The sequence below is a fragment of the Callospermophilus lateralis genome, chromosome 14, assembly GCF_048772815.1.
Source record: "Callospermophilus lateralis isolate mCalLat2 chromosome 14, mCalLat2.hap1, whole genome shotgun sequence".
NCBI lineage: Eukaryota > Metazoa > Chordata > Mammalia > Rodentia > Sciuridae > Callospermophilus > Callospermophilus lateralis.
Window position 1 is genome coordinate 73,819,036 of NC_135318.1, and position 27,523 is coordinate 73,846,558.

General features: G+C 41.0%; 1 protein-coding gene across 1 annotated transcript in view; it reads right to left on the reverse strand.

Annotated features, from left to right (window-relative positions):
• The window catches only part of LOC143637856 (transmembrane protein 131-like), a 95,948-nt gene extending 68,855 nt beyond the window's left edge, over positions 1 to 27,093 (reverse strand). Inside the window, 3 exon segments of the mRNA XM_077105159.1 lie at positions 12,983 to 13,051; positions 13,999 to 14,038; positions 27,048 to 27,093. Of these exon segments, the coding sequence (XP_076961274.1) occupies positions 12,983 to 13,051; positions 13,999 to 14,038; positions 27,048 to 27,093 (155 nt within the window).
• Positions 27,094 to 27,523: the final 430 nt, after the last annotated feature.

The window sequence follows — 27,523 nt, forward strand, 5'->3', positions numbered from 1 at the left end:
ATAAAAATAAATAAAATAAAGGTATTATGTCCAACTACAACTAAAATTAAAACAAAACAACCAACCAAACAAACAAAAAACCTAAATAAAGCATTGGTGGCTTTCTTTTCTCCCCCAAACTACAGAGTGACGAGAAGTCAGTAAAGATGGCTTTGTTATGTATGCTATTTCCTCAAGGTCAATGAAGTGGAAGGAGTCTGCTGAAGACCTACATTGGAGGCCTGCATTAGAAAAATGCAATTTGGTTTTACCAGTTGATTCTTATCTAACCATCAATGATAGATGAAGCCTATTTAGTCAGATATGGAGCTCAGTATGCGGGGACATATCCCTCGATAATCCACTGTAAAAAAATGTTAGCAAATGCTATTTAACAATAGAATGTTAGGGAACTCATTAGGTAGCTATTATGATAAATAACTCATAATGCATTTATTTGTCCAAGTTGAAATATTGTCTGTTTACTTATAATCTTGTCTAACTTCCTAATTAGGATTTCACAGACATTCTTGAGTAAAGCCCTCAAAACAAAAGGAGAAAAAAAGAAGTGAAACCCTGGTCAGAATTTCATGTACTCAAGTACCTGACTCTCAGCAGTCACACATTTAATCTGCTTTTCATCGGCTGTATCATCTAAATCAAAATCCAAGTGGCTATATGTTCCCATTTCTTCTGTGGCTTCATTTACAGGCGAATCTGGTACTCTACATTTTCTGTCTTTCCTGAAATGGAATGATAATATCTTTTTTCCATATTACCCAAAATACACAACAGGGTCCAAAAAATGCATAAGTTAAGAACTCTTCACTGTCTTTTGTATACAAATCACACTTCTAAAAAAGGTTTTGATAACAGTTCATGCTGCTTTATTTCATATACCATTTGAGGATTTCTTTACAAGCTGATGTGAGTTTTGTGGCTGAGGCTGCCTCTGAGGCCTAAACCTAGCCTGGCTTGGGGAAAGCTGTGAGTGCCGCTGCTCTGCAGAAGTCGGGTTGATGCTCTCCGGCCAAGGGCCCTACTGCAGCAGCTCTCCTGGGAAGGCTGTACCAGACTGCCCTGAAAGCTGGAATTCCACAAACTAGTTTCTCTGCTTTACATAGGAAAGCAGAAACCTGGGCTAACATCTCTCCCTGGCTTACAGCCCAGCCACCACAAGGCCCACGGTAGTTCCATGGCTCAACAGCCTGCTACAGATTAAGAGTGGAACCAGGGCTTGGGTTCTGACTGGCGATGGCAGGCTAAGGAAAGCAGGTTTGTGAGGACACTTCTGGCATTATGGAGCAGGAAGCTAAATACTCTCAGACCCTCAAATAAGAAGCAACCATCCTGCTCAATTTTTAGACCCCTTAACCAACTGGCTCGTGGATCCTAGATGGGAACTCATGACTCTGAAACAGGTGAGCAGGTACAAACCCATGCAGGGCCTCATATTATGGCCAGGACACTGTAGGAAGAAGCTGTCTATAGTACTGCATGGAAGAGAAAGTCTTCTTCCTCAAGCTTTGTATAGATATGGAAGAACAATGACAGTACAGAAATAAAAACACTCCTTTCAACCTGAAAGTTCACCACTTCTGTACTGTGTTTTTAAAATATGCTCAGCTACAATCCAAATAGAATTCAGGCTAAATATCAATCAGTCACTACCCTGTGAATTTTTCTTAATGTTATCCCTTGTGTGACTTTAATCAGTCCCAGTTAAGGAGAAAACAAGGTATAAGATGGACAGGTCTTTGAGGTATCTTTTAAAAAGACAGGGCTGCAGAGGGCCTGCTGTATCAGAGGATGCTGGAGCAAGGACACAGGAGTCCACAGTGCCACTGAGGCTGGCCTTGCCCTCTCTTCAGTGAATGAGCAGAAAGGAAAGGCCCTAGGCCATGTCCCATAGAGACGAACTCTTGCTCAGAGGAGATGGGTCACGTACTTAGGTTGTTCAGTGAAGCCTGGAGTAACAAGGACAGAGGGAGGGCATAAGCAGGCCATTCTAGGCATGAGTGTCTGCACAGAGCAGGCTGCCTCTCATTCTGGGCAGTGTACCCAGCAGGAAGCAGAGGGAGGCTCCATGCTCCACCCTTTTCCCTTGGTGACATGAGCAGATTCAGGACTATGGCACATGCTTATAAATACACAGTGCATTATTTTTCTGTGCTTTGTAACCAATTGCCACAAACTTAGTGGTTGAAAGCAACACCACTTGTTGTAGCATTCTTTAAGAATGGCTGCATTATCTGCTGAGGGTCTCAGGCTTCTGCCTCCTGGTGTGGGCAGGCTGGCTTCTCATTTGAAGCTCGAAGTTCTCTTCTAGACCCATTCAGATTGTCGGCAGAATTCAGGTTGCTCTACCTCTAGCTATTCAGTTCTATTTCCAAAACCAGTGTGAAGTAGCTCCCTTGCATCAAATACCTCTTGTGCTTCAAATCTCCAACATTTCTGTTCCTAATTGCTGCAAACACACTTAAAAGGCTCAAGGATTAGTTCAGGCCCAAACAGAGAATCTCTCTCTCTTAAAGGTCAGTTGATCTGGGACCTTCATTATACTTTGTAAATCCTGACAGGGACACTTGGGTTAGTGTTTGAGTAATGGGGAAAAAGTGTGATCAGTACATTACTAGAGACCTGAACATTTGCAGACCATCTTAGAATTCTGCTGATCACACGCAGCCTGTGTGACCTGTTAGAGTCTGTAAACAAGTCTGGATGGCACCAGGCAAAATGCCAGAGGGAATAGTTTGTAAAGTAACAAAAGCGAGCCATTAAGTGTGAAGATTCCTGATTGGTTGACTGCTGTATCTAGTTTATGCTAATTAAGATAAGCTGTGCAAAATGTATAAATACCTCTGTTATCCTACAATAAAGGGCTCCTATTCCTGCTGCATCAATGTACACAAGTCATTCATCACCCCCCGGCAGTGACCTGCTTGGCTGAACAGGTAGAATTTAAAAATAAAGATTTCTAGACACAGCCCATGCTGGTCCTGTTTGTTTCCATTATTGGCTGCTCCAAAGACAGAAGGAGGCACAAAGGGGACAGGGTCGAGTATTTATAGATGAACCAGGCTGATGCAAGTGGACAGCTGTTCTCTGCGCTGCAGCAACAGAACTAGCCACTAACTGTCTGTATTCTAGAAGAGTCAGAGGCTCTAAAGAATTAGGAACAACCAGTATGGATGAGACCAGCTTGGAAAATTTGCTGCAATTTTGTGGTCAATGGCAAGTTTCCTATGCCATGAAATATGACACTAAATGCCAGGAAACAGCTGGAGAAATGGTCTAGCAAGTACCCTTAGACAAACCTTCTGAATGGCTGGGACACAGCACTCAGTTCTACACAGCTTTTGGCAGGAAGTTGGGCCGAATCAATGTGCTGTACTCTGTACCACTCAATTACCACAAAATCCTACCATCAACTCAGAAACACATTGGTGGAAAGGCTCTTACAAAAAGACTGAAGAGCCAGCAACTGAAAGGCCAAGGGGCATCAAGCACTCCTTCAGAAAGGAGGCCTGCCTGACCTTCCCAAGAATGCCCCAAGTCCATAGAGAGGGGCACCTTCATTAACTGAATTTACTTTGAGAATAAAGACTTCCATTTTTAGTGACAATCATTTAAATGTCCAGTCTTGACACTAAGTAGCCATTTCAAACTTTGGATTTGAAAACAAGATTTTCTGCCCTTAATAATTATATAAGCTGAAGAACTCAGGAAAACAAGTTTCCAACCAAGGTGTCTTTTACAGTGTGCAATAAATGTTTGAAAAAAGAAATTGTTATGAAAACAGAACATTTAACAGAATTGGTGTAAATCAGTGCGGGAGGGGTGCAAAGAGAAAGGGGCTACTGCAGTGGGCTGCTGGTGGTGGGGGAGAGAGGGAGGCAGGAAAAGTAGGCCTGAAGAGTCAGGATGAAAAAGGAAAAAATGAAAGGATGAAAAATTAAGACGCTAACCTAATGAGTTTTCAGTTCTAGGGTGCAGTAGGGCTGACCAAGGTGGGGAGGAGCCACTTGGAGGGTGGTCTACAGAAGCAAAGGGACTTCTCATTGCCTTCTTACCAAAGGGCCTGAAATCCTTTAGCAGATGCCAGGAGTAGTGAGGACCATGACTCCACTGGCTATTAAAATTACTAAAACACATTACATCTCCCTTCATTTCTTATGCTTATCAGCGGTGGTTTCCAAGCCCCACTGATGCCCCTCATCTTGCTACATCCAGGCAAGCCAACAGACAAGCCCACAGCCTTTCCAGGCCCTAGTGAGAAGTACAGACCGTGCAAGAATACCGCACCAGCCTCGGCCCTGAGTCTCAATAAAAGCCAAGCAAATTTCCTTCCTTTGCTCTCTGAAGTCACTTTCGGACCTGCTTGGGAACCTGCCGTGGTTTCTCCAGAAAGTGTCCTTACATAAGTGTAGATGGTCCCCAACTTTTGACGGCTCACCTTAGGATTTTTCAAGCTTAAGATGGTGCAAAAACAGCCTGCATTCAATAGGAATCATTTGAATGTGGATCTTTTCTTCGCTCACACTATGTGGCTGCAGCTCCTGGTCAGCCACAGATCAAGGGGGAAGCAACTGAGACTGCCACTGGGCTGTGCTACCAGTGCTTTCTGGCGCCAGGTATTTCACAAATTCCACGAGAATGTGACACTATTGAAGAAAGCTCTGTGCCAGATGACTCTGCCGAACTGTATGCTAATGTCAGGGTTCTGGGGACATTTAAAGGAGGTTAGGCTGGGGGGGGTTGCAGCTCAGTATAGAGTGGGTGCTTGGCATGCTTGAGGCCCCATTTCCAAAAACAAAAACAAAAAAAGAAAAGAAAAAGGAAAAAGGGAGGCCAGGCTGAGCTGTTGTTGGTAGGCGAGGTGTATTACACAGGTTTTGACATAATAACATTTTGAACTTAAGGTTTATGGAGACATACACCCAGCATAAGTTAAGGAACATCTGCTTATCAGACCACTTCAAACCCGCTTAGTGCATGTGTGACATCATCCTGGTATCCTAACCAAACTTTAGGTGGGGATCCATTCCACCTCTGTGGGGTCAACGTGAGACCACGGGTGCAGAAGATTTCCACCTTGGCTGGGCAGGTACTGGCCCCTGGGGTTCAACAGGCTGAGGAGTGGCTTTCCCGACAAATACAGGAATGGCACCTGGAGATGTCCACTGCTAGACCCCCTCTGGTCTGCGTGGTGGGTGTTCACACCTGACTGTGATCACTCTGGGCTCTACACTGAGCTTTTTTATGCTAAAGGAGCAGAACCAAGTGATTCCCAGTGGAAGAAAGCTCCGGAGTGCAAGTCTGGAAGCAGTCACAGGATTCTTGCCATCACTGAGGGAAAAGGACATTGGCAGTGACAGAGAGTAAGCCAACTGAGAGAGGCACAATGACGGGCAGAGAGGAGTCCTGGGGGTGCTGATCATGCAGACCTTCTATCCCAAGGGGCAACTGTACCTCTGGCCTTTCCGCAGATTCCTGATCTCCTCAGGACTCTTTCCAGCACAGTCACACTTACTTCGACAAGTTTCAGTTAACCTCTGTGAGAACCAGATGACTATGGCACTGACCAAACAACAGAGGGACCAAATGTAGTCTCACACGTTAGGTACGCAGAATGACCTGGTTTATATTATCACCTGCCGGACAATCAGGGAACGAAAGGCCCTGTGTGTCTGCTGTGCTGCAACAGTTCACAAATAACAAAGATACAAAGCAGACACGGCAGAAGCATTACCCACTGCTGAGTCCTTAAGAGCAAATCCGCCATTTGTTCTCTCCACTTTTCCAACTGTGTGGAGACTCCTGTTAAATCCTCAGCACCACCAAAAAAAAAAAAAAATCCTGTTAGAGCCAGGTGTGGTGGTGCATGGCTCTAACAGACTCAGGAGGCTGAGGCAGGAGGATCATGAGTTCAAAGCCAGCCTCAGCAACTAAGCAAAGCCCCAAGGAATTTAGCAAGACCCTGTCTCAAAATAAAACATAAAAAATAAAAAGGGCTGGGGATGTGGCTCAGTGGTTAAGTGCCCCTGGGTTCAGTCCCTGATGCCCAAAAAAATCCTGCTAGAGGGAAATTCTCAAAGTATGCGTAATGATTCCTGGAACTCAGGGAGACCTTAGTGACTTCAGGAATGGTGTGGTGCTCTCCACATGTGTGGTGGGCACACAGGAGATTTGGCATTTATCTTTTGACAATAGGAAATGACTAAAGGACTTTTTTTGAGGGGTGGCATGATCAGATTTTAATATTAAGAGGATTTTTCTGTTGACAGTATGGATCATAAGTTGGAGAATGGCAGGTTTGTGCTGGAGGACAATATGAAGTGATGGGGCCTGGACTAGGAGAAGGGGGGGCAGTGAGAAGGAGAGGATGAGCAAAGGCCCCTCCAGTCACAGGTGTGGTGGGGGTGATGGGAGTGCTCTGAGGGCAAATGACAGGAAGCCCCCCGGATTCCCACCTGGTGGGGTCACTCAGAGACTGAAGTTGCAGCAAGAAATATGTTTCGATGACAGTGACATTGGTGACACTATCACGGTGAGTGATGGCGTGGGGTATGGGGACGGGGAAATCACAGGCATATACCAGACACGTTGGGTGAGGTGGGAGAGCAGAGGCAGGCAGTGGACGGGTAAAGGGACAGAAGCCCTTGAAAGAGAATGAGGAAGAAGAGGCTTAGACACAGGAGGAAAGCAGAGGGTGGTTCACATGAGTGGGGCCGAGAAAGATCTGAGTGAGGAAGAGGTCAGCAGCAGTGTGCACTGCACAAAAGATCAAGGAAGATGTGACTAAGAAGTGTCACCTAACAGAGAGACCCAAGGGGGGTAGGCCCAGGGCCTGTGAACTCAGCAGTTGGACAAGCCTTCCCAAGGACACAGCCCTTTTTGTTCTTCCGTTCTGTGAGACAAACTGCTCTGCTCTAACACTGATGGCAGGATGGGGCCACAGTTCCCGGCACCACAGACAGACAAGTCCCAGCAAGGAAGAGGGCGCTTTCTTTCCTGTGTCTCCTTTTGGGGAGAGGGGCTTTTCAGAAGTCCCTGGGTACAAATGCCTAAAACTGGGTTGTGTCTATCCCTGAACTGATCACGAGAATGGGCTCATTACTTACTGAGATTTCATGGGACTTACTCCTGAGTCAGGGACAGGGCCACTTTCCCTAAGGGTAAATGAAAAGGCTGGAGTGGTAGCAAAAGAGAAGTGGGGAGAGGCTAACGAGGCGACATGCATGAAGTGGGCCGCTCTATGCTGTGGTATTCTCTGATTGTTTTTCAGTTAACATTCCTTTAAGAAAGAGCAGGAAAGTTTGGAGGCAGAAAGAAATATATGGCAAAAAACTTCAGCCATCTAACAAGCTTCTCATTTCTGAGAGGGAAAAAAAGGTGCAATACTTTAAAGAGGGTGTGTCATAAAGTATCTCTGGATCTCCTTCAGCAATCAGCTACTTGCTGATGCCATTGGAAATTGTTTTTGGCAGTGAAAATGTACAGTTTCATGTTCTTTGTCCTAAAACCACTGTAAAGTTTCATAAAAAGAACCCCAGCTCTAAAATTACTGAGCAAAATTTTCAACCCTATCGCCTTCCATATTTTACAATAAAAGTTGTAAATTTAGAAACCTCTGGGTTTATAACCATGTGGTGGCTTTGTGACACCAACCTGCAGACCCCAGAATTGCTTTCCAGCTTGTTTATGGTTAATGTGAGTTATACCTGTTCTCTCCCAAGGGCTGCAAGATGGGGGTCAGGCAACAGTGACTGTGTCAGTATCCCTTCTCCCAGCTACTCGGTCACATACTAATCCAGGTACTGCTAGGAGGGATTTTGCAAATATAATTAAAGCACCCAATCAACTCACTTTAAGTTAATCAAAGAGGATATTACTCTAGGTGGGCCTGTCAATCAGTTGGAAGCCCTTTCAAAGACAGCTTAGACTTTGTGCGGGTGGAGAGACTCCAAACAGCAGCTGGACTAGCAGTATCCGTTCCCCAGAGCCTTCCCTGAAGGCCCACCTACAGACTGTAAGCTTTAGCCCTTACCCTGGGAGGTCCAGCTGACTCCTGATCTTTCCCTCCTGGCTGCCTACCCCTGCAGAATCTCAACTTACTTGACTAGTTCCTAGAACCATATTAAGCCAACTCCTTATGATAGACCCTCCTCGCGTATACATATATATATATATATATATATATATATATATACACACACACACATACACACTCACACACACACATATACATACACACACACATACATACTCTGACAAACACATTAAGAATCTCTGGCTGTTTCTACTTCTCTAACTGAACCATTATATGCATAAGTTCACATTTGCCCACACCCCTTAGCTCCTACAGATCTGCTTCTACCTTTGTGAGATAAAATACACTTCCCATTTAGCTGTTCTCAGACTGTTCTCCCATTATTTAAAGCCTTTCTGCACCCAAGTCCTTAGTTCTTTCAGCTGCATTAATAAAACACCATACAATGGGTGGCTTATAAACAACAGAAATACGTTTCTCACAGTTGGAGAGGCTGTGAATCAGAGATTGAGGGCCAGCATGTTTGGGGTCTAGCAATGGCCCTCTCTCTGGTCTTCCTGCTATACTCACATGGTGGGAAGAGCAAGGCAGTTCTATGGGCACCTTTCACAAGGACATTAACCCATTCCTCAGAGTCCTGCCCTCTCTCAGGACTTAATCACCTACAGAGCCCCCTTTTCCTACCATTGTCACATAGGAAGTTCAGTTCCAACACATGGATGGGGGGGAGGGGCCACACAAACATTCAGACCACAGCCAAGAGTTTTCTTTTTGTTTGCTTCCACCATTTTCAAATTACGCATAAGTCTGCTACTTTAGGGAACAGTTACTTCCCTATGCTTTAGATAAATTTCTTCACTGTGCTCTCTGACCCTGGTTTGTACTGTACTGGTTTGTCCTCCTTTCTGTTTGTCTTCAGCAAACCTTCCAGAGTTTCTCTAAGCTCAGGAGATTTCTGTTTCTCTATGATCAAGGACCAGTCCCACTAAGGAATCCCATTTATTCTCTTTCCAGTCAGAGACTGGTTCTTTTATTCTGATCAGTTGCCTCTTCTTCATGATAAATTATTCTCTAGTCTAAAGGTAACTAAAAACTTCAACAGGGCAGTCTGCTAAGGAAATAGGCATGGTTGCATTTAAACCATTAAATTCAGCACTGATCACAAGAAAGAAACATTTTAAACAATTCCAATGAATGAATTTAACAAATATACCTATATTACTTTTCTTTAAAACTGTAAAAGTAACAGAAAAGTCAGTGGAATTTTTAATAGTATACATAACATAGGAAGTCAAGAAGCAGGTAATAAAATACTATGTTCAGGAAATATAGTTATATTTTTATAACTTAATAAATGAGTAGTGATGGACAGAAAGGACTCAAAAAGCAACCTCAGCTAGGCACAGTGGCACACGCCAGCGGCTCAAGAGGCTGTGGCAGGCAGGAAGATTGTTGTGCTCAAACCCAGCCTCAGGAAAAGAAAGGTCCTAAGCAACTTGGTGAGACCCTGTCTCTAAATAAAATACAAAATAGAGATGGGGATGTGTCTCTGTTGTTGAGTACCTAAATTCAAACCCTGGTACCCACCCCAAAGAAAACAAGCTCAAATTTAAGGTTTCTAGATGTTTGGATTATCAGTAGCATTTTATTTCCCTCTCCCCACCCCCACAAATAAGTATTTTTTAAAGCTCACTACAATGAGCTTATACTGCTTGCTTAGCAGACAACTCCTATAAGTTCTGTGGTGGTGATTTATCAACCGTGGCCCAGCATGGGAATTCCTAAGTAGCTCCAAAGAACCCACTACTAGTAGACTTGGAGGGGAATGTCTGTAAACTCCTTGAACTTGTATGCAAAGTGGCGTGTGTGTGTGTGTGTGTGTGTGTGTGTGTGTGTGTGTATTGGGAGACAGGAAGCAAGAGGGTCCACAGCTTTCATCCATCCCAAAGAGATCCCTGACACAAAAATGGTCAAGATCATCAATCCAGAATCTTGCTTGATCTTATCCCAACTTCTCCTATTTTGGTGGTGGAGCATTGCTTGATGGATTGAGGGACAGTTAATTTGGAACAGGAATTTCTAGTTTTAGTTCAGGTATTTATCTCAAAATAAAATTTACAAAGCTTTCTCAAAAAACAAATACTGAAGCAAAAAAAAAAAAAAAACAGTTGCATATAACTTTTTGAAGAATATTTTGAGAATACTTACTTGTACCAAGTTTTTCAAAGTTGGAATTCTACTTGCAAATGCTCTACCAAGAACTAGGCAAGAGCTACACCCACTACAACCCCCTCACTACTTTAGACTGAAGTCCTGATACTATGCACTGATCTCCTCTTCCACATCTCTTGACAAAGTGCCACAGATACTGCTTAGTGCCATAGTCTCGGCATGAGTTCCTCAGTCACTAATGTGATTCACTCTGGAATAGGAGAACACACTGGAAACAACACAGTCTTGATTTGAAAAATAATAAACTCTCCTGATATACATCAATATTTTCATGTTTCATTAAATATGTTGCATTTGTAAGGAGATTCGGTGACGTATTTCTGTAAGTGGATTAAGAACTATATATTCCTTGTAGTTTTAGCACTGAGTCTATCTTAGTCCATTCGGGGCTGCTCTGATGAAATACCACATTCTGGGTAATTTATAAAGAACAGGAAACCTACCTCCATGCAGTTCCTGAGACTTGGAAGTCCTCCCTGTAGTGTTTCAACATGGCAGAAGGCAGGTATCAAGCAGGGAAAGATATCCCACTCAGTAGAGAGCAGCGAAGGCAGAGCCCGCCTGACCCAATAGCTTCCTAAAGGTCCTGTGTCTCCATGTGAAAGTCGTTTCCAACTACAGGTTCTCATACAGAACCAAATAGTGACTTATTGCCTATCTGAACACACGGTCTTTAAACCCTCACACAAGTTAATTTTATTTACATAATGACTACTTTCAAATACTGATTACATCTAGAAATGCACAATTAAGTATGCAAACTTCTATCTGCACTCCAGCCCCGCAAATCTTTGGGATCTCTGTGGGAATACAATCTCCATTAAAGACCTGCTATCAAATATCTTTTAATTCTGGTGGCTAATTATTCTGAAAAAGTTTAACTGATATATTTTGATTATTCTAGGTTTTAAATTATAAATTATATAAACTTAGTATGTTTATTATAGTAAAAACAGCTAAGTACAACTTTGATAGCATTAAAGAAAGTTGTGATTTTCATCTGTCGAGTCAGGATATCCAAGTATCAAACAATAGATACCTGAGTAAATGGCAGTGAAATAAATAAAACTACCTTTCTAAGTAAGGAAAATAGCAATTTGACAATGAACATCAACACTTTAACAATAGGGATTTTACTCCTGGAAATCTAGACTAAGGAAATAGTCTAACATTTACTTACCTACCTACCAACCTCAAAAATTAAAAAACAAACTGAAGCCTTTATGCATAGACATTCACTATAGCAATGGTATGAAGAGAAAAAAGAAACAACTAAATGTCCAAGAATGAGGAAACAGTTAAACTCACAGGACTGCTATTCAGCATATAAATTTTCATCTAGGACAAGCTTGTAGTACACAGCATTACTTATATTAATGAAGGAAAAAGGTCTAAAATTGCCCAAACAGTCTGATCACACCAGTAAAACACACTGCCAGATGCATATGCACACATGAAGAACCAAAATCCAAGCTTCACTGCGACCCTATCAGGGATTCTAATTAGTTGAGCCGAAACATACATGGCTTCCTCTTGTCCCTTTTAAACTTCTGCTAACTTATCAAGTGGCACTGCTGTGACTGGCCCTGCCCCAAAAGAGCTCACCTGGGCTGCCCAATCCCTCGATTCTCACCCCTTACTACCCCTCTCTTAAGACCTTGGGATGGGGGCACGCGCTGGCTTCCAAAGCCCTTTGGGCTTCTCATTGGGGGCAGGCAGGGGGGGCAGTTTCTGGAGACAGAAGAAGAAATTCTACAGCCTGCTCTTTAAAAGCTCACAGGCCAACCTGGAAGATGGGTGGCTTCATGTCCAGAAAACAAAGGAAAGGAACTGATTTGGAGCAGGAGGGGTCAGGGTGAGGGCCTAGAGGCAGAGGCCAGGAAGGAGGTGGAGTTGAGGATGGTATGACTGATGGCGCAGGTGCTCTCCTCATCCATCTGCTTAATCGGGTTGGAGCCCAATAGAGTAAAACCCTGTTTCTCCGTAAGTTTCTGAAATGTGTGAAACCTGAGTCCCAGAGGTAGAAGGTGAGCGATAAGGACAGTGTAAGGAAGCAGTTTTGTTCTTGTACTGGGTCTGTATGTAGCATCTGCTTTTGCTGGCCTTTCTGGGTTGGTGATACTTTCTCTGTTGTGAGGTATAAAAGCTATACTTTGGTGCATGTGTGTAATCCCAGTGACCAAGGAGGCTGAGACAGGAGAATTCCAAGTTTCAGGCTAGCCTCAGCAACTTAGTGATACACTGTCTCAAAGTAAAAAGTAAGGGCTGGGGCTATAGCTCAGTGGTAAAGCACACCTGGGTTCAAACCCAGTACGGTGTCTTTAAAAAAAAAGCATATGCGTCTAGCAAATACTATTTCCTTAGCCTAGACTTCCAGTAGTAAAATCACTATTGTTCTGCTCATAAAAAAACTTTTAAATAATAAGAAAGGAAATAAAATGCTGATCAGAAAAGTTAACCTACTAAGTTTTATGCTGCTTCTGAAGATAAGATTCTCCAAACCAAAGGGTGCAATGTGGGGGGTATTTTTCAAACGTTCTCAGTATTATTATAATAGACTCCTAATAGTTGTTTCCTAGTATTGAACTAGATTCAACATTTGTTTCCTGGTGACTTGAACATAATTTTCTTACATCGATAACACAGGCCAAAGGCAAGACAAATACATATAAAATGATAGTTTAACAGGAAAATAGAGTCCAAAAATGTTAAACTTACTGTTCATAGAAATCCAGCATTGGTGGCTCAAATCTGATGGGCCTGCAATTACCCTGGTACAGAGATAAACTGTAATTAAAAAGAAAAAGAGTTTAAGAAGCAGTTCTTCAAAAAACGCATTTCCCTAAACAGTAGTCAAAATGCTTGGCTTTTGTACTGAGAAAAGTGGGGAATCCTTAAGGAAAGTGGGGCCTAGAGTATTGATTTTTTTTTTTAATGAGAGGAAATCAATAGATGTTGTATCTTTTAAAAAAAATTAAAAAGGGAAATACTTTTTCTATCTGTGAAAATAGAAAATGCTCGGATAGACTGGTGAAATTTATTTGGTTGAAATAATTGGTAACAGTATGCTTTAATATGTTCATTTGGATTTCTGATACAGGTATGATGAATACTTAGTAACTGAAACAATTACATATGCTTGACAGACATCTGGAAACAAAAATTAGGATCCCATTATGACTACAATGGTAAAGGGCTCAACAAAAAAAATGAACTAAGAACTAAAGCATCTATCCCATCTGGGAGTTTGGAACACACTGATCTGTGATGTTCTGGCTTAAGATGAGTATCTTTTCTAATGACCCCACCTGGCACTGCACCTTCTCAGTAAGCCAGATGTCTGCATATCAGCTATAGACACCACCCTGATCCAACCCTGATGGGGCCGGGAGTGCCTGCGTACCTAAAGCCAGCTGCTTCTGCACCCTGAAGTTCGAAATGCAGTCCGTTTGAAAGGCAGGTTTGGCTCTTCTTATCCTAAGGAATGATGCCGGAGCAAAAGCCCTCTGTGAGACCCAAGGGCTTCATTTTCACCACAGCCAGATTTCACAAGAGCGCAAATCTCCAAGATGGCACAGCGATTCCCTTCAGGACGCACAGGAAAGGCAGCAGAAATAGACAAGAACATCCACAATATGTAGGAAGTTTGGCTTTAATTCAATCTTACATTAAGATTAAATAGTTCTGATAGTATTGAGCCGGAAGTAGCAGCCCAACCGTACTTTCAGCCCTACCAATTTGGAGTTTTCCTCTGTGCTGACTGATCATCTCTTTCTACATATGAACAGAAAAGAAAGAAAACATCAAACATAAGACTACACTTCACTAACGCACAGAACGAAAGACACCGGGACAAAAGAGCACAGTTCCTTGCAACCGGGCTGCCATGCGCAGTGGTAGGTACAAAATCTATTCCCTCTTACTTTCTGCCCTTCTTTGTGCCCAACAGAACAACTCTTTTGACTTCTTCAAAACAAGATGTTGTTCAGCTCATCTGTTTTAATAGTGTTTAACTCAAAATCACACAAAATCCAAATCAAGAAAAAATAAAGTGCTGCATATAGTTGTTGTCTAAGTTATTCTTTCACACATATAAACCCGAACTGTGTTAGATGCCAGAGGTACAAACAAGATTAAGAAATGTCTTTTTCTTCTCACAAAACCATGAGTCTATTCTGCAAGTCACAAATGGAAATGTCTGAAGTGGCCAGGCGGGGCAAAAAAAGTGAATACCCCACTTATTCAGCACAAAGATGCCATGGGATATAAAGAAAACTCAAGCCAGGCACAGTGATGCATGTCTGTAATCACAGCAAGTCAGGAGGCTGAGTCAGGGGGATTGCAAACTTGAGGCCAACCTCTGCACTTTGTGAGACCCTGTATCAAAATTAAAAATAAAGGGAGCTGGGGAAGGAGCTCAGTGCTTGCTTTGCATGTGCAAGGCCCTAGATTCAATCCCAGAACTGTAAACAAACAAGCAATTAATTAAAAAATAAAGATAAACACAGTGGGTGCTATGGTTAGAACTGAGAACACCTCTCTCAGAGAGCCAAAATCTAAGACCTAAATGGTGGAGACTGATGAAGTGGAGATGCACCTGTAAGGTGAAGACCAAGGAGGCTGAAGGGACTGAGTACAAGGAAGGAGAAGGGGAGAGGGGGAAGAGGGACAGGGGATGAGGCCAAGGCACTGACACCAGACCTCCTTGTAGGAGCATGGCTTTAATCCACGTGTAACTAATGGCCTCTACAGTGTTTTGAGCAAATAAGTGATATGCCCTGATACTTGAAAAGCTTAATTCTGGCTACTGTGTGAAAAACAGATTGTGGGAACCCAGCAGAGGAAGCAGAGAGCTGCTGTAGGGTTTCAGACAAGAGGTGAGTATGTCCCTGGTCTACAGGTGACCACAAGGGAAGGTAAGTGAGAAGCAACTGTTTTCAGAAACTCTTCAGAAGTTAGACACAACATATTATGCCAATGGCTGAACTCTGACTGTGAGAGAAGAAAAAAAAGAATCAATGATGACTTAGTAAGATTCTGACTGGCAACAAAGTTGTGACATGGGAGGAAGGGCTGGGAAACAGATGGGTAGACGGGAGGAAGTTCAAAGGTATTAAAATGTTTCAGACATTTAATTTGAGATGGCGTATCTAGATGGTGTTGTCAAGTAGGCAAGTGGATATACACAACTACTGTGTGCATGAAGTTACTGATGTTCATGTACTGACCTTACCATCAGTCACACTGGCCAGTCTGTTTTAACAGTCTGTCTAGATTCCTTTAACATTACTCCACTCTTGTTATATGTACTGCCACAATGAGCACTCTCCTGGATTGTCCCTGGAGACAAATAATCTGTAAGGAAGGACAATTCTACTTCCTTTCAGGTTCTTAGATTTTGCTTTTCTTTTTTATGCTTTGTGCTAAGTTTTCCCATAAAATACTCCAAAGAAGTGGTGCCCATCAATTTTTACTCTGATATTTTCAGAATGCTCACAGACTGTAAGAAAGAGGATACAATGCATAAAAGATGAACCTCATAAATAAATGCATATTTCGGAACAATAGCAGATCCAAATCTAAAGAACAGTTTAATATTTAAGTGGGTCAACAGAAGCTGACACAGGCATAATCTTGTTTAACAAAACCCAAACTGCAATAACATAGCTGTCACGTATCTACAGCTGATGGAGAAGGCGCTGCTGTGCTTAGATAAGGCACGACATGGCTTAGTGCTTGAGTAACAGAAAGCAAATGTTTGCAATTAAGTAACGTTGAAAATAAACCAGGGAAGAAGATGAAAAGGACACCCTCCACTGATTCAAGACATTATAAGGGCACAATGCATGCTGTTATGCTTTCTGCAGTGATTATTTATTCTGAAATCTCATATTGTTTTTAATTTTTTTTGCTAAAATACTATTTGGGAATAAGGAAATGAATGAAGACTATTTTCTGACTTTGAGCTAGGAAGCAATTGTGGAGATAGATAAAATCCTGTGGGAAATAGTCCACGCTGCTTGGTGAACTGTCAGGTCAAAGTTAAGCAGGCAACTCCCAAAAGAAACAGAGGACTTTCTAGGAGCATCAGGTGTTTTTGTAAGCTAGGAAATCCAAAGTGTTTTCCTGGGATCAGTTACTACCTATACAAAAGGCACTCTTCAGCCCAGTATTTCTTAAAGAATGGTTTGTGGTATACCTGAATCTAAAACACCTAGAATGCTTGTGGAAATGCAGATTAGGGCCCCGCCCACAGAATCTGACTCCTTACATCCAGCATTGAGCTGAAAACCTGCTTGGTAAGCAGGAGCTCATATTTGGGAATGACTACTTTGCATGTTGATGTACAAACAAGCATAGTAGCCTCAATCTGTGGTGGTGAGGGGATTAACAAGAATAATTTCCAAAGTCACCAAGAGTTTCAAGTAGTTCCAAATACTGTTTTTATTAGAGTCAGCTAAATAAACAGTGACTTACAAGAGAAGTGAACAGGACTTCTCCTGTCTAATATATATTATCCTATAAATACACTGTAGCTTTCATTTCCCCCAATGACTAATAATGTTGAATAGCTTTTCATTCATTTAAAAAGATATCTATTGTTCAATTAGATACCTGGGAGTGTTTTTTTTCTTTCTTTCTTTTCTTTTGCAGTGCTGGGGACTGAAAGGTGTGCTGAGCCTCACAGATGTTAGGCAAGTGACCTTAATACTGAGCTACACCCCAGGCCCAATTAGGTATCTTTTTTTTAAAAAAAACAGATATATGTTCAAAGTTCAAAAACTGGGATGTTCGCCTCATTAAGATGTAAGAGTTATGCCTGTCCTAGATATGCATTGTTTTGGACTGGTACTGTGCACATTTTCTCCCAATCTCTGGCTTATCTTTTTCTATTATTAATGGTCTTAAAGAGTACAAGCTTTTAATTTTGATGAAAGCCAATTGTTATTTTTTTCTTGAATGCCATGTGCTTTTGGTGTCTTAAGTTTGCCCAGGTTGTAAATCATTCTACCAAAAGACTTACATTTTATTTTGAAAAAGTTTTATACCTTCAGCTTCTGCATATAGGTGTATTATTGCCCATTTTATTTTAAATTAATTTGGGGACATGGCGTGAGTTAGGGTTAAAGTTCAGTTTTTGTTTTGCTGTTTTTAATAGGGTCTTTTTACAGATCATGCTAGACCTAACTGTACCACTGAAAGACCTAGACATATTTTGTCAAAAAATTTTGAACTAGGTCTTCAAAATAGGTGGTTTAAGATCCTCAATTTAGGGGCTGGGGTTTTGGCTCATGGTAGAACTCGCCTAGCATGTGCAAGGCCCTGGGTTCGATCTTCAGCACCACATAAAAAATAAATAAAATAAAGGTATTGTATCCAACTATGACTAAAAAATAAATATTAAAAAAACTCAAGATCCTCAACTTATTCTTTTCAATACTTGTTCAAGCTATTCTAGGGACTTAACATTTCCATACAAATTTTAAAGTCGGCTTGTCAATTTCCACAAAATTATCCATTAGCATTTATTCAGAACTGCATTTCATCTAAAATTCATCTAGGAAGAATAGTCACCTTAACAATTTTTCCAATCCATGAACATAAAATCTCTCAAAATATCTAGAACTCCCTTAATTACACCAAGTAACATCATGTAGTTCTTAGTGTATATATCTCAAAATTGTTTTGCTAATAAGTTTATCCCAGAGTATGTAATGTTTTTTGATGTTACTGTAAATGGCATTTTTCTATAACACTTTTGACTCTCGTACTTATTATAAATGCAGTACTCAGTTGTCCCCATTAAGTACATGCTAGCTCTCCTTCTCCTATAGATGCTCTTTAACATGTTGGGAAAATCTTTTCTATGCTTAGTCTGCAGAGCATTTTAAGTATGAATAAATGTTGAATTTTTTTCATAATATTTCTTCTACATCTATTCAAATAATTATGTAGCATTTCCCCTTTGTTTTGGTTATCAGGGGAAAATTGGGCTGATTTGACTTTCAAATGTGATTTGATCTTGTGTTCCCAGGATAAACCTCTTTTGGTCATGATCTATTACCCCTTCTGGGTATTTCTAGATTCAGTTGGCTAGCATTCTGTTCAGGATTTCTGGACATATGCTCATTAGAGATTTGGTCAATATGCTTTCCTTGCAATGGTCACCTGCTAACATGGCTGGGAAGACACCTTCCCCCTCCCTCTTCTGGAGTGGCTTGTGCTGGACTGCACTGTACTCTTGCTCTGCTCAGTGTCTGGTAGTACTGGCCAGGGGAGCCACGTGGGCCTGCAGTTTTGTGGAAAGATTCCAAGCTATGAGTGCTATATCTCTAAAGCACACAGGAAAAATCAAATTTTCTAACTATCCCTTGGTTAGTTTTGGTAATTTGTATCTTTGAAGCAATGTGTCCACTTTTCTTGTTGCCAAATTTACTAGAATAAAGTGGTTTGTAATTTTTCTGATTATTTGAATGTCTGTTAAGACTGGTGTGATATCCCTTTCATTAATGATTTTCTGTGTTTCCTCTCCATTTTCTTAACCAATCTTGAAGTTTATTCACTGCATCATTTGCTGAAGACAATCAGTTTTTATTTACATTGTTCTCATTTTTCCACTTTCTATTTAACTGATTTCAAATATATCTTTTATTTTCTTCTTGCTGTTCAGTTTGAGGTTAAGTTGATATTCTTTTTCTATATTAGAAATGCTTTTAAATTTTTTCTGCTTGTCTGAAACAGGCTAAAAATTTCCACCTAAGTAACACTGGCTAGATTTGGGAAAACGTGATATGCTGTTCGGTGGATTGAATTATGTACACCCTCTTTACATGTTGAAGCCCTGCCTTCAGTGACTGCCTCTAAGAGGGTCTGTAGGGAGGTAATTCAGGGGACATCAGGGCAGGGATTCTGATATGGCAGGATCAGTGTCATTCCACAAAGGGACATTGGCACACATGCACAAAAAGGACATATGAGGACACAGCAAAGTGGCCACTGCCTACAAGCCAAGAAGAAGGGCTGTCACTGGAGACAGACAAAGCTGGCATGCTGATCTGCCTTTCAGCTTCAACTTGTGAGAAAATAACATCTGTGGTTTAAGCTTCAGTCTATGGTACTTGGGTAAGGCCATCCAGCCAGCTGACTAAGATATATCTTATTTTTTATTTTCAAAGTGCTTCCCAATTTCCCTTTGATTTCTTTTACTATATATTTAAAAGTTTCTGGCTTAATTTCCAATTTTAAAAAATCTGGATTTCCTTTGTTAATGATTTCTAATTTATTCACTGTTGTGATCAGAGGACATAACCTATAAAACCTGCTGTTTGGGGTATACTATTTAATATCCATTGGGCCAAGTAAGTTCACAGTGCTATTTCAATCGACACCATTACTGATTTTCTATCAGTTGCTGACAGATGAGTGTTGAAATCTCCCACTATAACAAGGGATTTGCCTATTTTCTCCTTTAAATCTGTTCATTTTTTTCTTTACATACTTCACATACAAGACCCAATATTGGGCTTCTCTAGATTGGGCACTGTTATATCTTCCTGTTAGATTGTCTCTTTTGTAATCATAAAGTGTCCCACTCTTCTGACAACATTCTCTGACCTGCAGTCCACTTGGAAAGTACCCAGTCACCCCAGGATTGGTGCCAACCTGTCCCTCAGTGCTATCTTCTATACTTAACCTACCTGTGTCCTTACACCGAAACTGCATCTCTTCAAAATCAAAGACTATTGACCAACAGATGTTTGCAATACCGATTGATAACTCTAAAGAGCCCTTAAAAGGTAAGAAGAAAAGCCTTACTAAAAACAGGTAGAACAGACAACATCAAAAGAGAGGGACGGCTCTAAAGTCAGTGTAGACCCACGATTAGAAAAGAAAAACTATGTGGTGACAGAATTTCTCACCTGTCAGACTGGAAAAGTTAAAAACGATAACACATTTAACACATTCCGTAGGAAAGGCTGTGGACAAGTGGCACTCTTATTCAGTGACATAGGGTATGCAAATTGGCACATTTTTGAAAGAGAATTTGTCAATACCTAACAAACTACATCGGCACTTACTTTCAACTCACCAATTCTACTTTTAGAAATTTACCCTAAATGTACAGAAACTATTTGACAAAAATCATATATATTTATGGTAAGTAATATATTTTGAAGTATGCGTACACTGTGGAATGACTATACTTAATTAACATATTAATATCTCTCAGGATTATATTATTTAAAGAACAATAACACATTTAAATCTACTCAGAAATTTTCCAGTATATAACAGCCAGTGTGCTGTTATATCTCTTGAATTTGTTCCTCTCCTCTAACCAAAATCTCGTATCCATTAGCCATCTGCCTGTACCCCACCCTGCCACAGGTAACCACAATTCTCCCCTGTAGCCCACAGGCAAGTGAGGCTGTGTGGTGTATTTTGTGTTTGGCTGCTTATTTCACTTAACATTATAGTCTCCAATGTTCCTCTGTGTTACTGTAAATGACAGGACTTCCTTATTTTTTAAAGCTTAATAGTATTTCACTCTGTATGTACAGCCCATTTTTTTAATCCATTTGTCCACTGATGGTCATTTAGTTTGTGTCCATTTCTCAGCTATTGTGAAAATGCTGCAACAGAAGTGAGGTGACTCTTTGATATACTAATTTCATTTCCTCTAAATGTACATGGAATAGTGGAACTGCTGATGACATAGTAGTTCTATTTTTAATTTTTTTTGCGGGGTGGTGCTGGGGATTGAACCAGATAGGGGTACTTTTCTACTGAGCCACATCCCAGGGCCTTTTTGAGATAGGGCCTTGCTAAGTTGCTGAAGTTGGCCTCAAATCTTATGATCCTCCTACCTTAGCCTCCCCAGTCACTGGGATTATAAGCATGTGCCACTATGCCTGGCTATTCTTAATTTTTTGTGGAACTTTCATTGTTTTACATAATAGTAATAGCAAACCAATGTTCCTTTCCTTATCAACAGTTGTGGACAAGTGGCACTTCTGTATTATTGATAAATCACTCCAAGAGTTGTAAAGTGAGGTATGGTTGTGTTTTAATCTTCATTTTTACCTAATGATTAGTGATGTTAAGCATCTTTCTATGTTGTTGGCCACTTCTAAACACACATGTTCAACAATACAATTTATGCCTGTGTTAATATGGGTTGTAGGAAGTTAAGTTATTATTTGAAGCACTATAATTACAAAATACTGGAAACAAGCAAATTGTTCACATAAAGAAAAAATGGGGTGTGCTGGGGTTGTGGCTCAGAGGTAGAGCACTTGCCTAGCACGCATGGGGCGCTGGGTTCAATCCTCAGCACCACATAAAAATAAAAATAAAGGTATTATGTCCAAGTACAACTAAAACAAAATATTTAAAAAAAGAATCAATGGGGGAATAAATGATGGCACAATTTTTTTTAAATGGGGGATAAAACCTTGAGTATACACTACAAATAAATGAACCAAATTTAATTTGAAATGTTCATAACCACAATGAAGTTGTGGGGGGTGGGGTGGGGGAAAGATGGAGAGAAAGGAGATGCCAGGAAAGAAAGGTGAAGAAGGTTACGACCCATGTAAATCTGAAATATAGTATTCTGACAACATACACTCACTAAATAATAATAATAATAATGCTCTAAATAAATTCTGTATTCTAATTGGTAGGTCTGTTTTTCATGGTGGTACAGGTTAACAATGCTAAAACTTACTAAAGTTTAGGATTGAGCAAATTGGTACATACGACAATAGATAATGGAGCTGGATTTCTCACTGTCGGAGAATGGACAGAACAGAAAAGGGCAGAAGAGAACACTGTGGTTCTGTATTAAAACTGGAGGCATCAGTAACAACTCATGGTTTTAGACACAAATAGATTTGTCAATATATATTGTATATATATTTATACACCTTCCTGAAAAGATTTTTTTCTACTGATTTACTGGTACTGGGACTGAATCCAGGGGCACTTTACCACTAACTATATCCTCAGGCCGTTTAATTTTGACATAGGGTCTCACTTAATTGCTTAATGCCTCACTAAATAGCTAAGGCTGGGCTTGAACTTGTGATCTTCCTGCCTCAGCCTCTAGAGTCTCTGGGATTAAAGGTGTCTGCCACCACACCCAGCTTCTTTTTCTTTTTCTAAGAGGCCTGGGACAATGACACCCCAACAGCAATAAGTACACGTGGCATGCAGATCTCAGCTTCTAAATATTATCCTCCACTAACGAAACACATGTCTTAGAAAAAGGGTTATTTGCCAGGTTATTTGACTTAATTACCTCCAGCCAGTCCTTTAATTACAAGTTCTCTTAGCTTTCTCTGGAACTGTCTCCACTTTTGAAAGACCCGTCTCCTGGACGCGGTGCTCTAGGCTGGCAATCTCTCCTTGTGGTACATTAGAGATGCCCTCACTCGTCTCCAGTTCGCTGGTTCTTGGTGAAGAGCAGCCAGCATTTGTCTTATTTTGGTACTACTTCTGTGGCTTTCTTCCCAGGTGCTTTTCTATCACTGCCGTTCAGGAATTGGAATCCTGATGTGGCTTCTTTTGTGTTACTCTTGCTTTGGATTTACTGGGGCTCTGTGACAGTCCCCTCAACCCTGAGAACTGTGTCACATGTTGGATTCTTCACTGCTGCACAGGGGCTTGCTTGTTCTTTTTCTGGTCATCTTCTTCCCCGTGTTTTATATGGATTACCTGTTACTCTGTCCTCTAATTCACTGGGCCTTCTTTTGTAATGTCTAAGCTGCTGTTAATTCTACCCAGTAACATTTTTATTCCAGAAACCATTTTTTTCAACTATGGAGCTTTCATTTACTTCTTTTTCTATCATACACTTCCTTTCATACGTTCATGTTTTCCTTTTAAATCAAAGAACTCAGAGAAAAGGTGAACAGCGATCACCTTGCTGCCACCAATGATTCAGGATAAGCCCTGCAGCACAGAGGCTGTGGACAATGACATCTGTCAAACCCACCTGGAGGTTCTTACACTGTGGAGCTGGAGGGGATGGGAACCCCTTCCCAGTTGCCACCCTACTAAAGCAGAGCCAAGGGGAGGCCACAACACTCCCTAGCTTGAAGGCCGTGGTTTTCCACCATTCATACCAAGTCTAAGCAGCTTTGGTTAATAGTTCTACATTCATTTTAAGTCCTCTGAACAATATCCAGACTTTGTATTCACCCCTTCTGGCCATTGATAGGTGACCCGATGGAGAGAGGTTCCCACCTCACAACAGGGCTCCCCAGTAGCCTACTGCACAGCCACCCACTAACCCCCTCAAGAAGAGGCTGTGGAGTGGTGGAACTGTGGCCAGAGCATGTTACAATGTGGCTGGCAAGCACAGGTCTTGGCCACCTGGAGTGGCAGGCCTGAGGCACAGTGAGAGAAGGGAGCCAGGGACAGGTGCTGACCTGACACACCCCAGCAGCCAGGCCCCGGCCCAATGTGCACGCCTGTGCCACACACCACCACAGCCCCTGTCCCCAAGCATCCATAATCTGACAGCCTCAACTGCCAGCTTCCCCATGAGCAGAGGCAAAACTGAAGTGGGAAAGACCTGAAAGGAGACTGCAGGGCCCCAAAACACTGGTACTTCCCCAAACCTGAGGAGCATAAATGTGGATTAACAGTGCTGACCCAAGAGCCCTGTAACACCCTAGACTAGCACACGCAGGGAGCACCCCTGTCTAGTCCCCTCTTGCCCTGCAAGAGCTTGGTCATCTTTTCCAACTTGAACGAACCCTGCTACTGGACACTCACTCTTCCTCATCTGTGGGTTTCATTCATCAAATTTGCAAGACAAGAACCCAGAAAGAAGAAATTGGCGGTGAGCTGTTGGGGTCTGCTGCCACCCTGGAGGGCAGAGCATGCTATGAAGAGTCACAGCACTGCCAATCTCTGACTCTGCCTGCTGGACCCTTGGAGCCAAGCCTGGCAGGCATCTGCTGCCTTGATTAGCTAACATTAAACTGGGCTTTCCAGGCTGTAGGGGCTGCAGGTTATACGCAGGCTCCAACTGCCTGCAGAAGCAGGGAAACTCTGGTTTCACTCACACCATGAGTCCAGAACCACCTACTCTGACATGCTCATTTTTAAGGTGAGAGTACTTTGTTGCTTTTGGAAAATAAGTGAGGTCAACTCACCTACTCAAAGGAGCTTACCAATAGCATAACAGAATACAAAGCAACCCATTTCTTTTCTTAAATTCACTTTTCCTAAGTTGTCATACCTAATATCAACTTACTGTAGTCTTCAAGATTTATGCAAAGTAGTACCCTCTTTCCACATATGCACTAAAAGCTCCAGAGAAAGAAAACAAATCAAAGTATAAATGCAAATGAAATCTTAAACTTGAACTTTTCCACAAAATTTAAAGCACAATAGTCAAACTGCAACTGTTAGCAGATTTTATCTGCCACAGGGATGAGAGGTGGGAGGGAAAGGGAGGGAGAAGGGAAATTGCATGGAAATGGAAGGAGACCCTCAGGGTTATACAAAATTACATACAAGAGGAAGCGAGGGGAAAGGGAAAAATAATACAAGGGGGAGATATGAACTGCAGGAGAGGGGGTAGAGATAGAAGAGGGGAGGGGAGGGGAGGGGAGGGGGGATAGTAAAAGATAGGAAAGGCAGCAGAATACAACAGACACTAGTATGGCAATATATAAATCAATGGAAGTGTAACTGATGTGATTCTGCAATCTGTATACGAGGTAAAAATGGGAGTTCATAACCCACTTGAATCAAAGTGTGAAATATGATATATCAAGAACTATGTAATGTTTTGAACAACCAACAATAAAAAATAAAATAAATAAATAAATAAATAAAAATAAAAGTAGTGAATATATAGCAGCTAAATGTCCATTAATAAAGAGTAGATTAAAAAGAAAAAAAAAACACACACACACACACACACCCTTTGAATTTGATGTGAAGCACTTTTTACTGACCACATGATAAAAGATACTTTTGAATAGAATATTGACTGGGCTCAAAAGTGTTGTAACTTTTTCAAATTTATTGTTATTATTCGTTCTCTTTACAAATACATTTTCTTCATTTTCTCTCTAAATCGATTAGGTTTAACAACATATTATTTCATTTCCTATTCCATGCATTTAGGGAGAATCAAGTCTTGTAATTAAATTTTATTTAATATGAATTTCTCTTTTATCAAATTACATATTTTCTTTTCACTTCTCTTACATTTGTTAATGCTACTTGTTTTCATTGTATTTGTATATTTAATATTTTCACTATCAATTTACCTCTGGGAATTGCTTTAGCACTGCTTTAAATTGCAGTATCAAAATTAAGTGTCACTGTTATTATATGTGATTTTAGTTTAATCTCCTTTACTAAACAGGTATGTAAATATAAGATTAAGTACTGTAAACATAAGATACAAAATTCTGGATCTTTGCTTTTGGGGTGTTTTTTTTTATTTTATTTTTTGATTTAATGAACTGAAATTAGAAATTTCCTACTATTGAAAATAGTTCACAAGGTTCTAATAATAACACATTGAAGACTGTTATGATTGTTTTAGTTTATATGCTCCATTCATTGGACATAATCATATAATATGATTCAATTAAATTCAAAATTATAGACAATTATATTAATTTAACTTTTATAATAATCCAACCCTTAATGCCTTTACCTTTGTCATATAAAATTATTAACTGTCTCAGAATATTTTATTTAGCTATCTCACTATAATTGTGCCGTCTTGTATTCCAGTTGCATTACTAAATTATTGTTGTTTTTATTTGTATGATTATGGGTACAATTTATAATAAAAAGACTTTTACTCCTTTAAAAAAAAAAAAAGAAAGGTAGGGCCAAATTTTGGATCCAAGTACAATCTTTTAGATGCTTGATTGTGGACAATAGAAAGGACTGCATTCAATAATTAGCAAATTACCAAGTTAAGTTAAAGGAAACCTTAGCCACTATAACTTGAAAAGTATTCTCCAACCCATGATTTCTGGCTTATTTTCCAAGTTATGAGACAAACTAGAAAATGTAAAGATTAGAAAAACGTGGTTTTTGAGAGTACTGACTACTTGTGTATACATGTACACACACACACACATACATGTGCATGCTTTTTCTCAAGGCCACAGAGCTGACGAACAGAAAACTTGGGTGTTGTGATTCCTAATCTCCCACCAAGCATTCCACAACCTTTAAAAAAGCTCATCCATAGCTGGGCATGGTGGCACAAGCCTGTTATCCCAGCAACTTGGGAGGCTGAGGCAGAAGGATTTCAAATTCAATGCTAACCGTAGCAATTTGGCAAGACCCTGTCTCAATTTTTTTTTTTAAGGCTGGGGGTGTAAAGTGTCCCTGGATTCAAACCTTGTTGCCTTTCCTACCCCTAAAAGAGACTGCCCTTAAAGGGTGGCCTCATGTGACAAAAAATTACATTAGTACTAGTACCTATTATAGTATTTTGGCATTTAACTCAAAAACAGATGGAGTGTTATATACACATCCTCCACCATTATATCATGCAGCCAGCCAGCATCTTTTAAAACAAAATTTTCATGTAGTTGATAAACCTATTCTTTTTTTTAATTAGAAAGGATGATTCAAAAGAGAGAAGCACAAAAAAACAAACAAACAAACAAAACAAAACACCCTGGAATATTTCTGTTATTCATGGTTTTTACTACTGTGTTCTGAGCTTGCGAAAGCAGCAGGTCTTTCCTTTGCAGAGTGTCCTGGAGGCTCTTGAAGCCAGGCTTACCTGCAGAGCTGACGGTGATGTTAACAAAGGGTAGGGAGCCTGGCATCGCTGCCGTCCATTCAATCTACTTTTACCTAGGCGTCATCTGTCAGCCACGCTTTTCATGATACAGATACTATGGGGCAGGTTAAGAATGAAAGCTGTGACTCATATGGGACAGGATGGGGCTGAACCTGCCTTACTGGGAACACCAGGGGTGCAGCACATGGACTAGACAACCGGGGACATGGGAAGTGGGAGTCGGGCGCAGAAACAACAGAGGTCAAAAAGCCAAAGCATCCATCTCAGCACCTCTGCCACACTGGTGTGCTCTGGAAGAAGACGAGCAGAAGAGTCTGGTCCAGAAGCAAAGAGGCCAGCCTTGCCCTCTGCTGTGACTGGATGACAACACTGAGCATGTGCACTGTAGGTGCAGTGCCCACCTCCCCAGCTAACCCTCCAGACTTACAGCATCAGACCAGGGAAATGGTGTCTTC